The 17332-nt window shown below is 40.5% G+C and overlaps 1 protein-coding gene across 1 annotated transcript in view; it reads left to right on the top strand.

The window, feature by feature from the left end:
* Positions 1-17332, top strand: part of LOC116634600 (coiled-coil domain-containing protein 162-like) — a 56770-nt gene continuing 39438 nt past the window's right edge. Inside the window, exons 1-4 of the mRNA XM_032408096.1 lie at positions 1-236; positions 8104-8254; positions 10072-10167; positions 11441-11596. Coding sequence (XP_032263987.1) covers positions 124-236; positions 8104-8254; positions 10072-10167; positions 11441-11596 — 516 coding nt within the window. The 5' untranslated portion in view covers positions 1-123. The remainder of the gene's footprint in view (positions 237-8103; positions 8255-10071; positions 10168-11440; positions 11597-17332) is intronic.

Raw genomic sequence — 17332 nt, 5'->3', positions numbered from 1 at the left:
TAAAAAGTTAGCTTCAGAGGTGAAATGCTGGCTCATTAGGTTAGCTGTCATAGGCTGTACGTTACACTATCTGACTGAAACGTCATCCGTCTTCCAGGGTCTGAGCTTCAAGAGCTGCAGAAAATGATTGACAGCCTCCAGAACCCCCAAGACCCTACCCAGGTGTCCCAGGCACTCCTCCTTCGAAGGGAGGTTGTATTTTTGCAGTTTGATGCTGCAGTGAGGCACGTCATCCGGTAAGGGCTGGAGCGTGAATCCCGTCCAGTTACTTGTGTAGGGCATGTGCTTCGACCATCGAGGGAGGTCACTCTTGGCAAGACTGAATAACGAGCTTAAAATAGTCACGGGCACAACCTGATCCAGAACACTGTGACTACCAAATGTGTCTTGCTGCAAAGCCTGTCCATGTAGAATGTGTTCTTTTCGGATTATGATAGTCTTGATTTTATTAAATGTGATTTAAATATAGTTAGTTTGCATAACAATGGCTGCTTTTACTGTTCAGGTTGTTTAATTGGGAATAATATTTTTTATACTTCTGAAGATGATTCTAAGAGTTTTGTTTATTCTTTTTAGCCCTTAATTACCTTTCAAAAGAACAGAATTTTCACTGCACTTGTGAAGCCCCTGGAATTGACTACCTGAGTTAAATTTATAAATTCAAATAAATAAATTGTAGCTATTAAGTACTCTGCATACAAAAAACAAAGTCTCTTTAGTTAATTAGTCATGACTGATGAGAAAATTAGTTTGGATTGAGAGTCATACTGTTTCTAGGATAAATAATAAGTTTTTTATGGGAAGGGAAGAGGTCAGGCCTGAGCATCTCTGCTTATTCTTAAATTGTCAAAATCAATTAACTTCCTTTGATTAATTCCCAGTGTAAGCATTTAGCCAATCAGGGGGACCTCAGGAGGCTACGCTCTTACCTGTGGATTGTAATTGCATTCCACCATTATTAGCATGGGCATCCATAGAGAATGGAAATGTAGGGATTGAACTGAACTCTATTTTCTCTTTCTATTCTGCATTTTCTTTACTCTGAGTATCTGGGGTCTCTGGATTCAAATTAATTCAGCAGAACAACAACAACAACAACAAAAATAGACTAATTCAGTTTCTTTTTATTGACAGCTTTCTGAGCTATAGCTTTAGTCAAGTGGGTAGGATATAAAACCCTAATTGTCAGGAGGGCCATTCATTAGCCCTCTGACTCTGAAACCCCAAGTCAGAATTTGTGAAGAATTTACATAGGATGAAGAAATAGAACTATACCCTGGAAGTGCTTTTCAGATTCCAGCTATGCAGGGTTCCACTTGCTACTGTTCTCCCAGGGGAACTAGTCTGCTTCCTCTAGGAATTGCTTTGAGGGGCTTTCTTTGTCTGGGCGCACTCAGTCTGCAGGAACGGAGGGCACTGTGTCCTATGTCTGGTTTCAGTAGATTCAGTATATCTTTCAAAAGACTTTAGAGGGAACTGCTCAGGATGGTAGATCTCCATGAGTCCCTCATTTATCACATTTCCTCTAGCCTTTTCATTCGGGGCTCTTTAGAGTGTGTATGTGTTTGGAGTCACACGGTTAGTAAGTGACAGACTAGAACTAGAACCTACATGCATTTGACTCCCAAGCCTGAGAACTAGGATGGATGCCAGACAGCAGTGTGGAGAGAAAAATAGACTCTGGAGAGAAAGCAGGAAACAGGAGAAAAAGAGAAATGAAAAGATAGATGTCATCCCACTTGATGATTCTAGTTGCTGATTGTATTGCTAAACCTGCAAACAAGGAAAAGTCCTCAGATAATCAAGAGACAGGAAGCATGGCGGAGTTCCCTCACACTTCCCCAAAGTTCACCAACTCTGAGCAGATCTGACTGTTGACCCCAGGGAACTTTTTGCTTATGTTAACTGAAGGCTTCTCCAGAATTTGAAAAGGAAGAACTGAACTTTCACCTGGAATGAGAGTAGCATGCTTCTATTTACTGCAGGGAAGTGAGGAAGGAGGTAGCTCAAGGACATCAAGACAGTGGCCCTGTGATCACCTAATATCTGGCTCCTGCTAATATGTGGCATAGATCAGATCTGGTAGCAGGATAGATGCACGTTTCTTATTTATTTTATTTATTTATTTATTTAATTTAAATTCAATTAATTAACATATAATGTATTATTTGTTTCAGTGGTACAGGTCTGTGATTCATCAGTCTTATATAATACCCAGTGCTCATTAAATCATGTGCCCTCCTTAATGCCCATCACCCAGTTACTCCATTCCCCCCACCCACTTCCCTCCGGCAACCCTCAGTTTGTTTCCTGAGAATAAGAGTCTCTTATGGTTTGTCTTCCTCTCTGGTTTCATCTTGTTTCATTTTTTTCTCTCTTCCCCTATGATCCTATGCCTTGTTTCTTAAATTCCACATATGAGTGAGATCATATGATAATTATCTTTCTCTGATTTATTTCACTTAGCATAATACCCTCTAGTTCCATCCACGTTGTTGCAAATGGCAAGATTTCATTGTTTTGATGGCTACATAATATTCCATTGTATATATATATATATGCCACATCTTCTTTATCCATTCATCTGTTGATGGACATCTGAGCCCTTTCCATAGTTTGACTACTGTGGACATTGCTGCTATAAACATTGGGGTGCGGGTGCCCCTTCGGATCACTACCTTTGTTAGATGCACATTTCTAAGCACAAAAGTTTCATTCTGTCCCTGTCAACCTGCCCTCTACCAAGCTCCTGGTGGAAAGTGGTATTGTCCTCCAAGACCATTGGAACCACATTGCCCAGGGCCTGTCACTTCTGGGCATGTCCACCAACCTGCAGGAGTTATTTACTAGCTGATGCAAGAAATGCCTGAGAAGTGAGCTTATCTTTAATTTTAGGTGAAGTAATCATTGTGTTGAAAGAAAATGCTTGGGTGGTACAGCAGGTCTAATCGATCTTATCTGTTTGGCAAACTTCTATCGTAGGCCCCTGCCTGATTTTTGTGTGGCCTCTGGCCTAAGGATAGCTTTTATAGCTTTAAATGGTTGGGGAAAAAATTTCAAGAAAAGACTACTATTTTGTGGCATATGAAAGTTATATGGAATTCATATCTCAGTGTCCATAAATGAAGTTTTTTGAAACACAGTCATGCCCATTCATTTATAGATTATCTTGGACTGCTTTCACACACAGTTGAGTAGTTGCAACAGAGACCATATGATCCACAAAGCTGAAAATATTTACTATCTGACCCTTTAAGAAAAAGTTTGCCAACCCCAGATTTAAAGGATTGGATTCCTTTGTAATTGAGGAATGGAAGGAGGCAAAACAAAGCAAAATAAAACAAAAAGTCCCTTTATAGGAACTCTGTAGAACAGAATAAAACATGTGGCATGGAAGGTGCCATTAATCTGAATGTATTGCTGATGTTTGGAGTGATTAGGGCAAAAAAGAAGAAACTTGAGGAGATACCCTGAAGATACCAGTAACTTTTGCAGCAAGCTGGAACTGGGAGTACAGAAAGGGATCTCTAAAGAAAGCCACACCAACTTCTCAGTCCTTAAAGTTTTGTGGGTTTTCCCTTCATTTTTAAATTTATTTTTATACTCATCTAGCTTAAGTGTCTCTAAACACAGAGATATTAAAGTGTGCTTCAGCGATCTGGGGACTTCTGAGATACAGAGAAGGCCTCCTGTGAGCCAGGGCTGGCTTATGACCATGGTCCTGGTCCCCAGCGTCTTGAGAAATGAAGAGCCACACTCTCTGCCTGGCCTCCTCTGGGCTACTTTGCAGGTGCTTTTGTTGTTGTTTTGTCTTTTGCTTTCTTTTTTATATCCTTACATCCAGGAAAAACTCTAGCATGTGCCTTATGAATTTCCTGCTCCCTGTGATTTGAACCAGCTTGCCTGGGATCATGCCACAGGTAGATCTCTTGCACACAGGATGCCTGGTGTGTTAGGAAACCTTTGCCTGCTTATTGACAATAAGGCAGCTGGAGGGTGGCAGAACAGTTTGGAGAATTCCGTGTATCTATTCTGATATTTTATTAGGTTGGCAGGTGCAACCTGACCCAAGCAACAAGCCGGCCTTTCATTTCAGTGGGCTTCCTTGTTTCTTGAGTGCTGCCAGCAAGCTGTGCTGATCAGACATACCCTCTCAGAAGACACAGGCCCAGGCTTACCAAATGAGGGTCTCAGTGAGTTGCAACAGGACCCCATAACCTGTTTTCAGTATTTCAAAAGGCATGGTGAAAAAGACACATTTGCCCAAAAGCTCTGCAGGTAAACAAAATGTCAAGTTTCTTTCTTTTTTTAACTGGAATTCTAAGAACTGCGATAAGGGAAAGAAGACATTTGCTTTGGTTGAATTCCCACCACGTGCAACTCCATGGGATAGAAATCGTTTTCCCCTTTTTTACAGATGAGGAAATAAAGACTAGAAAAGTTGCATAACTTGGGCCAGGTCACACAGCCTGTTGTAGCAGAGCTTGCATCCGTGCAGTTTGTCCGACTCCAGAGCCCTATTCCTTCCTTTATATCATGTTTCTTCATTTCTTCCTGCAGCTCAGAGCTGGGGCTGGAGGCTGATGCGGTGTTGAGTTAAAGTTGGGAAAATGCTTAATGGCTGTTTGGTAGAAAAATCTTTCAAAATATGGGGTCCATGGAGAGGCGGGAAATAAAAGAAGATCTATGCTAAAATATATTGGGTATCATCTTGAGACCCCTTTATTCACATAGCATTAGAAACATTCTATTGATAGGAGCAGGATGGGTCCTACAAAGGACAGTGATCCAGACTGAGGAAGGACAAAAGTGGGGAAAAGAATAGCCAGTGATTTGGTCAGTAGTCCTGCCTGTAGTTTGACTCTGGTCTCTCTAGAGAGTATATCATAGTCTATGATTCTGTAGCTTGGACTAGCAGCCGTATTCACATCTGAATGTATTATATTTTTGAATATATTTTTGAATAGTCTCCAAGCATCCATAAATTAATAGACCTAATATGCACACCAAGCTGTGTCTGGGCTCTAAAACTGCCAGACATTGTGTTCGTTTGTGGCACTTGGTAGTTACAAAGTTCTGCACAGACGTGCCAGGATAAGAGAGCACGTCAGTGTTCTGTGTTCTTTTATGTGATTGTCAGTCAGGTATAGCCACAAGAAGAGAACAGAAAAGACCCAGGAAAAACAAAGTTTATTATATTCACAGGTGCTAGAAACAGGATGTATGCCATGACACACACAGCCACATGGGAAAACCACAAGGAGAGTGCTCAGGCCATACCCTGGAAAGGCAAGGCAGGGCAGGGTGAACAGTTTAAGATCTGCTGGGTTGAATAATTCCAGTGGACTCTGGGTGGCAGAGGTCATCTCTAGTTTTCTGTTGACTAGCCCTGGGATGAATAAAGCAGAGGACTATTGCTTCCCTATGTGCAAGGGTCAGATAGAAATGGTATGGCTTTGGATTGGTTGGTTTGCGTATCAAAACCATGCTCCCTGCTGAGTCCTTTGCCATCTCTAAGAACTGGCTAGCCCAAGGAGGGGCAGTCTCTTTCTTAACCAGAAAGGTCTTTAAAGATGTCAAAACATCCATAATAAACAGAAAACAAATTTTAAAATGTAAGCACTATATTCAAGGATTGAACAAGTAAGATGTGAACAAAGCTGGACCCAGAGGCCAAGAGAAAGAGAAATCATTCTATGGACTGGTGGGAGAGGAGAGCAGGAACGATATGAAAGGAGCCAACCAGGCAGAAGTTGTATGGGATACTGGGCTTCTGTGCTCTTGATTTGGGCTGAAAATAAATGTTTCTACTAGAATATGCTGCTTTTTGGTACCATTGTTTTGAGGAGATCCATACAATCTATACAAAGGTATGGGTGTAGAAAGTACCATGGGAATTTAGAGGATGCTGAGAAGCAGCTGGATAATGAACTCTGCCTCACTGGGCTCCAAGTAGGCTAGAAGGTCAAACCCATTTTTGTATCTTGGACAGTTCTTGCACTTTGCTTTGTACATAGTAGGTGAATCATTAGAAAACATGTGAAAGATATGAAGAACAGGAGAAAATGTTCTCATTGAGCAACTCCAGGCTCATCCTTGAACTATCCGGATAAATCAATTATTTTATTGAGTCTCTCAGTATAAAATAATATTCAACTATCTTTTTTTAAATTCTCATTAAAATGTGAAAAGGTGGTATGATTTTTGTATTAGTACAATGGTTTGATGTAAAAATATAGAGCTCCCTTTATCTGTCCTTGAAGTAAAGTTCACAAGCCCCTTTTGCTGATGGCTAAAAGATTAAACTTTCTAATTCCATGTCATTCAGCCACATGTGGAGCTTAAAAGTGGTCAGTTTGAGATTTAAAATTAATTAATTCAAGATTAATTAATCCCCATTTCCCTTTGTTTTAATTGCCTCCTATTCACCCTGTTGGTAAGGGAGGGGTTCTGCCCTGAGGTTACGGAGATGGCCAAACACATGACACTGAACACTGGACAGGTGAGATCAAGGGCAATTTACTAGTTATATATACTCACAGCCCAGGGAAGAGGACACTGCATGCAATGCAGAGCCACAGAGGAGTTGCCCTTGGGAACAGACTGAACAACCAGGAACAACAACAACTGTGGGAGACAGGCTTTGTAGTATCAGGAGGGTGTGATGTCCCCTCATTTCTGCAGGAGAATGTGATTGGTTCATTTGAATACTTTTGTGGTCTGGCAGGGAACTGAAACCACTACTCAGGGATAAGCAGGAAATGCACTCGGGTCCCTTAGATAAGGAAGGTTATTGGACTAGGAGACCTTATCTGTGGGAGCAGAGTGGAGAGGTGAACTTATAATTAAGCCATTCAAGGCCCTCTGATTTTACCAGGTGCAAAGGCAGCACATGATATTGGACCTTAATTTTAGGCCTTACACCACACCTTTCTCCTCCTTCATTGCTCTCAGACAGATGATATAAGTGCCTGGGGGTGCTTATAAATCATCATAGCAGTTGAGGAGGAGCGGCTACTTCACCTACCCATCGTGGGTTATCTAGTCCAACCCCAGATCTCTTCTGGCCTGATGCTCAGCACCACACATAGACACTCTCTTGTGAGGGCTCAGGCTCAGGCTCTCCCTAGGTCTTTCCCCAACACTCTGATTGTCTGCTCATCTCTGGGAGGCTGCATCATTTCCCTCAGTGCTAGTACCTCCGTCAGTCATGGTTAATCACCTTCTTTCTGATGTCTGCTTTATGTAAGACTTGGGCCAAGCCCATGGAAAATCCAGGCAAAAGTTCCCCTCTGTTTCAGGATACCCTCTCCTCAGTGTATCCTGTGTCAGCATCTTTTTTTAGGTATCCACTAGACCTAAGTTCTAGAAAGAGTCTTTCCTCGCTTACTAAACTCTTATTTCCTTTTGGGCAAAAAAAGTCATTGTAATTCATCATGCATACTTCCTTCTCTATGACTTATGGTATAAATTTCATGCGCTAGTCTTCAGGATTTTTGGTTCTTGATATGCAAAGCCATGTTTTGTTCAAAGCAAAACAAAAAGCTTCCTCTCTCAAACACCAAGATTTTATTATTTAATTTAAAATTTGGTTTTATATATCAAGAATCGTCTCTGCTATTGGTCTTAAAATAGTCAATTCAACAAACAATCCATGTCTTTGTTCTAGAGCTACAGCTGAACTGTCCAAAACAGTAGTCACCTGTGGCTATTTAATTTAAAAGTTTAAATTAATATTGATTTAGGTGACATAAAATTTAAAATCCAATTCCTCAGTCACAGTAGCCACATTTCAAGTGCTCAGCAGCCACGTGTAGCTAGTGGTTATCATACTGGACAGTCAAACTTAGAACATTTCCACATTGCATAAAGTTCTATTGGACAATGCTAGTCTAGACTATATCCACCTTTCCCTTGAGGGTTGGTGAATTGCGAGTGAAGGGCAGTGTGTAAAGAAAGAGGGGTGAGGGTTGAGGTCGTTGAGGAAGAAACTTGTGTATGTCTCAAAATGTTATCCTGCGGCAGTAATGTTGAAGAAAGTTTTGAGCTTGAGAAGCTTTAATAACTGCTTTTAATGAGATGCCCTCCATGCTTGGGTAGAAGAACATTTTTGGCAGCTGGAAACGCTCCTGCTTACCAGTCTGTCACAGACGGCATGTACCATGGATTGCCACCACTAAGCAACTCTCTTGGGAAGAGCATTTTTGCTTCACAGCTCAGCCTGCCCCAGCCACTGGATCCACGGAGCCTACAGGTACGTTGAGAGGTATTTTTATACCTATAAACAGTGTGTTATATATCAGGGATTTTGGCACTCTGTTTCCATGTGGTTTAAATTTTGGAGGGGCTCTCCCTGCTCTAGAGCTCTTTAGCCTTGCTTGGCTCCCCTTCATTGACACAGTAGAGCAGCCTGGGCCTACTGTTATTCCCAGTCAGGGTCTTTGACAGGCAAATTGGGGCAATAGCTTATCTGCTCACAGCTGGTAGCAAAACCATCAGTTGATCTTTTCTATTTAATAAATAATAATGACAGCAATCACAATACATAAATTAGGTCAGCAGCTAAGTTTTGAAGAGCCCTTTGAAGAGGTGTTATCAAATGTAATCCTGGCAACTTCTATTGCTCCTAGGCACCAACAATCTTAACCACTTTCTACAACTAAAAGGTTAAGGTTCTGGCAGACCAGAGATCAGACTGCTAGGCAGTCATGGCAGTACTAGGTCACCAACTGTATTGCTAACAAATTACCCCAAAATTTAGCAGATTAAAACAATAAATATTCATCATCTTATATCATTTCTGAGGCTCAGGAATCTGGGAACAGTTCATTGTGTAGTTCTGGCTAGTCGTGTAGATCTCTTACCGATCAAGGTATTGGCCCAGGCTGTAGTCCGGTCTGCTGGGGGAGAATGTGCTTCCAAGCCCACTCACAGGGCTGTTGGTAGGCCTCAGAAGGGCCACTTCCAAGCTCATTCACATGGGCTTCTCTGCAGGCCTTCCTCACAACAAAACAGATGGATTCCTCCAGAGCAAACAATTCAAGAGAGAACAGGAGACAGATCCCAAGGTGGAAGTCATAGTCTTTGTATTACCTCATTTCAGAAGTGACATCCCATCATTTTTGCCATATTTTATTCACTAGAAGTGAGTTACTAGTTTTAGCCCACACTCAAGGGGAGAAGACTTAAACTCCACCTCTTCCTGGGAAGAGTATCAAAGAAGTTGTGGACATATATTTAAAACCACCTCACAAACCCAGGTCTTCTGACTCCAAAAGTTCCAACTTAATGTTTATATGTTACAAAGCTAAGCCAAGTAATGCCAACATCAACCCCATGTAAGTCCCACACTTTTACATTCCCTAGCAACAAGACAATTACTCTTAGCCCAAGCCTTGAGTCTCATTTAGACCCAGAAGACAGGATTGACCATGACCATTGAGCCTGTTCCTACTGCCTTTGGATGTTGCCTGGGATTAGGTAGATGCAAGTGTCCTGGCTTCCTGCTACCTGAAACAACTCCGAATTGTCTGAAGCCAGTACCAAGTCTGCAAGTATAGAATAGGGTCAGATGGACAGGCCCACTATGTCCAGGGCTGCATGTGGTGCCACAAGTAGTGGGGAATGCCTTGGCTGTTGGATAGTGATATGGAGAAGACAGAGGCCCACATGTTAATGTTGTAACATTGGCTTTGAGAACTGGAACACAATGGTGATGAAGGAAAACATTTTAAGGTTCCTAATACTGAGAACATTTGAGTAAATTTACATTTGTTGATGTAAATGTGTCCCATTGTTATTATAGTATTCTGGAACTTCCAAACACTGGTGCTGACTAGTTACACTGAAGTCTTAAGTACCCTTCTATGTTTGGCCAGATGCTGGAGGAAAAGAAAAAAAAATATTACTCTCTCCTCTTATCAGGGACTTTCTATTAAGAACTATTTCTACATAGTAAATAAATCATCCCATGGTGTTTTGAGTACAGACACAGAAATTCTGTTCATATAAGATGTTTATTATTTATGGACACAGTACAGCATTATCGTGTTTCTTATTTGGTTCTTTTAGGCATCTGTGCTATTCCCTTGGAGAGCATTTCTGGAAGATGGAGGACTGTTTCCAGTTATGAGTAGCAGCCCAGACACCCTAGAATATAATATGCAGGTAGGATAGGTCTTCCCACTTGTCACAGAGAGAACTGAAGGCAGACTGCAAAGTAGGTGTCATTGGGTCCATAGGTCAGTGGTGAATAATTTATGAGATAAGCAGAGGTGTTTATGGGATTATGAAGCCATAAACCCAATGATACAAGGTGAGTCAGGTTTTCTTCTGACAGAAGAGAATTATGTTCTCAGTGGTATGGGCCTCGGTTGTAGACTCAGCTGCAATTCCCATGGCCAGTAATGATCTGGGAGAGTGGCCATCCATCTCCAATCACTCTCTGGGCCTCTTAGAGAAACACCTAGGCTGGAAGTTCAGGGTTGTGGGACCAGGATCCTGGCCTGCCTGTGAACAGTGGCAGGAAGAGAACTCTTTAAGCAGGATCCATAAGGAGAATTTCTTTCAATTATGTGTTTCCCCCTGATTACCTAAGCAAATATCATTGTGTTCTCATTTTTAAAAATAGAAAATATAAAAAATATTAAGAAAAACATGAAAATCAATTGTAAATTTGCTTCAAAATAATATGGAAGTGGGGAGTGACAGGGATAGGGGCAGGACTGGCCATAGGTTGTTTGTTCTTAGGGCTGGGTGATGGGAACGATACTGTTTGCTTTTGTTTCTGCTCAAAATTAAAATTGTTTGGATTTTTTAAAGTAAAGTAGTAAGAATGGTTAAGAAAATCAATTATAGTCCCCCACTAGGAAACAATCACAGTTCACATTTCGGTTTATTTTTTCCAGTATTTTCCTTATGCATACATGTGTTTATATCTGTACTTTTAAAGGAAAATTGATACCATACTATACATTCACCATGTACAGATACCACTGTAAAGTGCTGGGAAATTTGGACTTCCACACAAAGCCAAATGTCTGATATGTTCAAGAAGGACTTTGAGCTAGGGGCGCCTGGGTGGCTCAGTCGTTAAGCATCTGCCTTCGGCTCAGGTCATGATCCCAGGGTCCTGGGATCGAGCCCCGCATCGGGCTCCCTGCTCAGCGGGAAGCCTGCTTCTCCCTCTCCTTCTCCCCCTGCTTGTGTTCCCTCTCTCGCTGTGTCTCTCTCTGTCAAATAAATAAATAAAAATCTTTAAAAAAAAAAAATAAGGACTTTGAGCTAGAAATGTTACTCTGATTTTTATTGATTTTCTAATAGTCAAGAGGGCAGGGCTTATACACATAATTATTCCTAGTTTTCTCCCCAAAATCATTTATAAAGGATACCTAGAGATCTTCAAAATGGGTGTTTTGTTTTGTTCTTTTTTTGTTTTTAGCTGTGCCTCTGTAGGCTGAGCGACCCCGACCTTAAGGCGGCCCATGGAGAGCTGGTGGGCATGCAGCTGCTTTTGGAAGATGTACTTCTGAGCAGCAATCATATGATCATGGAGGATCCCTCCAGACAGCAAGCCACACTGGATAAACACTCTCAAGTACGTAATTGGCCAGTGCTGTATTGTGCTAAAGGAACTTCCTCTCTGGGAGATGGGCCAGAGAGCCACCTCTGTCCAACAGCGTCTCCCAATGGGTCCCAGGACTGTGCAGGGGTCGCCTGTGATCCATGGTATATTCATTTCTTTTCACTTTAAAAATAGAACAAAGGTTGTGGGCAGCCCATTGAAACCAAATGGAACAAATAATCCAACTGGCTGGATTTCTTTAGGAGTCACACACATTTAGAGTTGGAAGACACATTCAGAACTGGAGTTGGAAGGACTGGAGGGGTATGACAGAGGCCCCGGGTGAACTCCTCCAGCCTGGGCTCTCGTCTTCATCACTCAGCTAGCCTGTGGATGCCTAGGCGCTGCCTCCTCTGGACTTGTCCCTCTGAAGCTCTGAGGTACCAAGAGCCTCTAGCCCACCTTATCATGACTGGAAACAATTCTGCCCATATCTGGGAACCAGACAGACTTGTCTGGACACAGGGTAAGCTAGCTGGTGCCCCCATCTGAAGAGTCTCCTCTTCCGAGCCAACCTTTCCAAGAGAGGTCTGCAGCAGCCCCCTCCAATTCCTTACCTTCAGTCCGCTCCTCAGAAACTGCACTTCGTCACCACTGAGACTGCTCTCATCAAGAGCACCATGATCCTTGTCATTAAATCCCCTGGATACTTTTTAGTCCCCTTCCAAGCTGACCCCTTGGCAGCGTTTGACACAGCGTGTCCTTCTTGCCGTCTCCCTGTGCCTGGCTTCCAAAGCACAGCTCCCTCCTAGTTTTCCTCTGGCCTTGGTAGCCAGGCCTTCTCAGACTTCCCCATAGACTCTCCTCTGCCTCCTGCCTCCCCTCTTCCTCTCGCAATCCCCAAAGTATTATTTTTTGGGTTCTGTCCCACTGCTACACTCCCAGGTCTGCATTTTGACTTCCATGACATTAGCCACTTTTGTCTTTGTAGGCCCCTTCCTCCATAAAAAAGCATTAAAAGTGATAGTTTACAACTGTGTTAATATAAAAAAAAAATCCTATATTAAAACATTTTATTCAGCCTCAATATCCTTTATTTTCTGATTTTAAAATAAATTAAAACACCCTGTGGGCCCTAGGCACTGTGCCTTCTGTGTCTGGTCAATAAGCGTCTCCTGAACACTATTAATCCTACTATTGGCTACGACTGAGATCTTTTCAGAGTGCTTTAGTAATTATTAGTTTCTTTAATCATCACAATAATTCCATGAAGTAGGTACTTTCATTATTCTCCTTTTACAGATAATACTGAAGCTCAGAAAGGTTAAGTGATGTGCCCAAAGTCACATACCTAGTGAGGAAAGAAACCCAGATTCCAACTGAACAGTCTGGCCCTGAAGCTCCCTTCTACTCTTACCCACTACTTTCTTCCACTTCTCAGCTTCTCCCTAGGCAAACTCATCTGCTTTTGTAACTTTGACGACTTTACATGTGATGACTCATGCAATGACCATCTACATGTCGTGTCCAAGTTTCAATCCTGTCAGATTCGTGCATTCACTTCCTTGTTCCATCCCAGAGTCCGTGTGTCCCAAACTGAGCATATTTCACTGCCCAAAACTTGCTCTTCTTTCCATATTCCCTGTCAGTGAACCACCATCTGCCCAGTCACCCAAGCCAAAAAATCTGGACACCCATCTTTGATTTCTCTCTTACCATACCCCACAATCAGATGCTAAGTTTTACTATCCTATTACTTTAATATCTCTCAAGTTTGTCTACTGTTCCCCATCTTCCAACACCAACCCCCAATCAGCATCATCTCCTAATGTTAGGCTATGAGCCTAACCTCCAATTGGACTCCCTATATTCACTCTTACCTTCTTCCTGTACATTCACCAGGGTAATATTTTTAAATGCAAACCTGATTATGTCACTTCCTCTTATAACCCTTCAATGACTTCCAAATGCCCCAAGAATAGAATCCAAATGCTGTAACCAGACCTTCACCACCTATCTCCTGCTGACATCTCTACCCTCAACTTCTTTCATTTTATCAAATGAACCATGCTCTCTCTCCTCAGTAACTTTGTGTGAGCCAGCCCCTCTGCTGGAAAATGTCCTTCCTTGTCCTCCTCCTTCTCTACTTCATCATCTGATCAACTGCTCTTTATCCTTTGGTTTCAACTTCCACACCAGTCTTCCAGAAGCTTTTTCAGATTTTCTACCTTTGAGCTGATGCCCCTCTGTGCCAATGAGGGTGCACTAGTTATAAGCGACAGTTGTCCTGCTCGCCATGACTTAAATTAGAAAGGGTACTAATCTTTCAAAACAAGTCTAGGAGGAGGTGGTTCAGGTTGGTACAGTCACTCAGGTTGGTGTAGGCCCCAGCTCTGCCATCATGGGTGTGTCTGAAAAATGTCTCTTTCATCCTTGTAAGATGAAAACAGGGGCAAAAAAGCTTTCTCCTTAAGGGGCTTTAACCTTTTACCAAGGAAGAAAATCCTTCCCAGAGCCTTCTAATAGATTTTCCTTGTGTCCTACTGGCTAAAATTGAGTCACAGGTCTACTTCAGGCAAATTAGGGGAAAAGGAATTGTGTTTAGATGTGCCATCTAAATTCCACAACAGAATTAGATGTTTCACTCAGAGGGAGCATTTGCAAAGCAGGCGTTGCCACCAAGTAGTACCAAGATCAAGAAGCAAGCTGGGCCCTTTGGGCCCTCTATTTGCTATTTCTTGGTCCTGTTTTTGATGGATTGCCATCCTTTCCTGACATCCCCACTGTCCCCCACCTTCGTGCTTTATCCTGTCTCCTGTTCCTTCTTTCATCCTTTAAAATACTTAGGAAGAGAAGACTTCTCTTAATATGAATATATTAACAAGGTAAGTTTGCTTTAAAGTTATTTATTTTAATTAGTTTTATTTCATGATTTGTTTTTAAATATTCATAGACAATAGGAAGCACTGGGATCTAGCCCCTCATTGGGCTCCCCGCTCAGTGGGAAGCCTGTTTCTCTCTCTCCCACTTCCCCTGCTTGTGTTCCCTCTCTCACTGTCCCTATCTCTGTCAAATGAATAAATAAAATCTTTAAAAATGAAAAAAATAATAATACATAGTGATTCCATGTTTGTATGCATTGCAAAATGATCATCACAGTAAGTCTAGTTACCGTCCATCACTATACAAAGTTAATACAATATTATTGACTGTATTCCCCAAACTGTACATTACATCCCCATGATTTTTTATTTTATAACTGGAAGTTTGTACTTCTTGATCCCTTTTACTCATTTAGTCCCCCAAACCTCCTCTCCTCTGGCAACCACCAATCTGTTCTCTGTATCTATGTCTTGGTTTAATTTTGTTTTGTTTTGTTTTTTAGATTCCACATGTAAGTGAAAGCATGCAGTATTTGTCTCTGACTAACTTATATCACTTAGTATAATACCTTCAAGATCCATCCATATTGTCACAAATAGCAGGCTTTTATTCTTTTTTATGGCTGAGTAATATTCATGTGTGTGTGTGTGTGTGTATGTCTGTGTGTGTGTGTGTGTATGTGTAACCACATCTTTATCTGGTCATCCATCAATGAACACATAGGTTTTTCCAATATCTTGGCTATTGCAAATAATGCTTCAATGAACATAACATGCATATATCTTTTCAAATTGTATTTTCATTTTCTTCAGGTAGATACCCAGTAGTTGAATTACTGGATCATATGGTAGTTCTATTTTTAAGAGGAATCTCCATACTGTTTTTCATAGTGGTACACCAATTTACATTCCCACCAACTGCACAACAGTTCCCTTTTTACCCTATCCTTGCCAGTACTTGTTGTTTTTTGTCTTTTTTATGATAGTTATTATGACAGGTGTGCAGTGATATCTCATTCTGGTTTTGATTTACATTTCTCTGGTGATTAGTAATGTTAAGCATTTTTTCATATACTTATTGGCCATCTGTATGGGTTTTTTTTTTTAAATGTCTATTCAGATCCTCTATTTTTAAATTTTTTTGTTTTTTTGTTATTGACTTGTATGAGTTCTTTATGTATTCTGGATTTTAACCCCTATTAGGTATATGATTTGCAAATATCTTCTTCCATTCAGTAAATTACTTTTTATTTTGTTGGTGGTTTCCTTCGCTGTACAGTAGCTTTTTAGTTTGATGTAGTCCCACTTGTTTGCTTTTGCTTTTGTTTTCCTTGCTGTTTCCCTTGCCTTTGGAGTCAGATCCAAAGAAATATCACTAAGACCAATGTCAAAGATCTTACTGCCTATATTTCCTTCCAGGAGTTTTAAGTTTCAGGTCTTACATTCAAGTCTTTCATCCATTTTGTGTTTATTTTTGTATTTGGTGTAAGATAGTGGTCTGTTTTAATTTTTGCATGTAGCTGTCCAGTTTTCCCAGTACCAGTTATTGAAGAGATGGTCCTTTCCCCATTCTATATTCTTACCTACTTTGTCATAAATTAATTGATCATATATGCATGAATTTATTTCTGGGCTCTCTATTCTGTTCCCTTGACCTATGTATTTATATTTATGCTAATACCATGCTGTTTGATTATTATAGCTTTGTAGTATAGTTTGAGCATGATACTGCTGGATTTGTTTTTCTTTCACAAGATTGTTTTGGTCATTTGGGGGTCTTTTGTGGTTCCATATAAATTTTAGAATTATTTATTCTAGTTCTGTGAAAAATGCCTTGGAATTTTCATAGAGACTGCATGAATCTATAGATTGTTTTGTCTAGTATGAATATTTTAATATTAATTTTAATTCTTCTAATTCCATGAACATGGAATATCTTTCCATTTATTAGTGTCTTCTTCAATTTCTTTTATCTACAGGTTATAGTTTTCAGTGTACAGGTCTTTCACCTCCTTGTTTAAATCTATTGCTTGGTATTCTTTTTGATATGATTGTAAATGGGATTGTTTTCTCTGTTTCTCATTCTTATAGTTTGTTAATGTATAAAAACACAACAGATTTTTGTATATTAATTTCGTATCCTGCAACTTTGCTGAATTCATTTATTAGTTCCAATAGTTTTTTGTGTGTGTGTGGACTCTTTAGAGTTTTCTGTATATAATATGTGATCTGCAAACAGTGACAATTTTACTTCTTCTTTTCCAATTCATATGTTTTTTACTTCTTTTCCTTGCCTAATTGCTCTAGCTAGGATTTCCAATACTATGTTGAATAAAAGTGAGGAGAGTGGACATCCTTGTCTTGTTCCCAATATTAAAGGAAAAACTTTCAGCTTCTCACCACTGAGTATATTAGCTGTGAGTTTGTCATATATGGCTTTTATTTGTTGAGATACATTTCCTCTCTACTTACTTTGTTGAGAATTTTTATCATAAATGGATGTTGAGTTTTTTCAAATATTTTTTCTGCATCTATTGAGATGATCATGATTTTTATCTTTCATTTTATTAATATGGTATATCATGTTGATTGCTTTGTGAATGTTGAACCATCCTTGCATTCCTTAACTAAATCCCACTTTGTCATGGCATATGATCCTTTTAATGTATTGCTCAATTTTGTTTGCTAATATTTTGTTGAGGATTTTTATATCTGTGTTAATTGGGGATATTGGCCTGTAATTTTCTTTTTTGTGGTGTACTTGTCTGTTTTTGATATCTGGGTAATGCTGGCCTCATAAAATGTGTTTGGAAATATTCCCTCCTCTTTAATTTTTTGGAAGAGTTTGAGAAGGATAGATGTTAAATCTTCTTTGAACATTTGGTAG

The sequence above is a fragment of the Phoca vitulina genome, unplaced genomic scaffold, assembly GCF_004348235.1.
Source record: "Phoca vitulina isolate PV1807 unplaced genomic scaffold, GSC_HSeal_1.0 scaffold9, whole genome shotgun sequence".
Lineage (NCBI taxonomy): Eukaryota > Metazoa > Chordata > Mammalia > Carnivora > Phocidae > Phoca > Phoca vitulina.
This window is presented reverse-complemented; position numbering and strand designations above follow the sequence as displayed.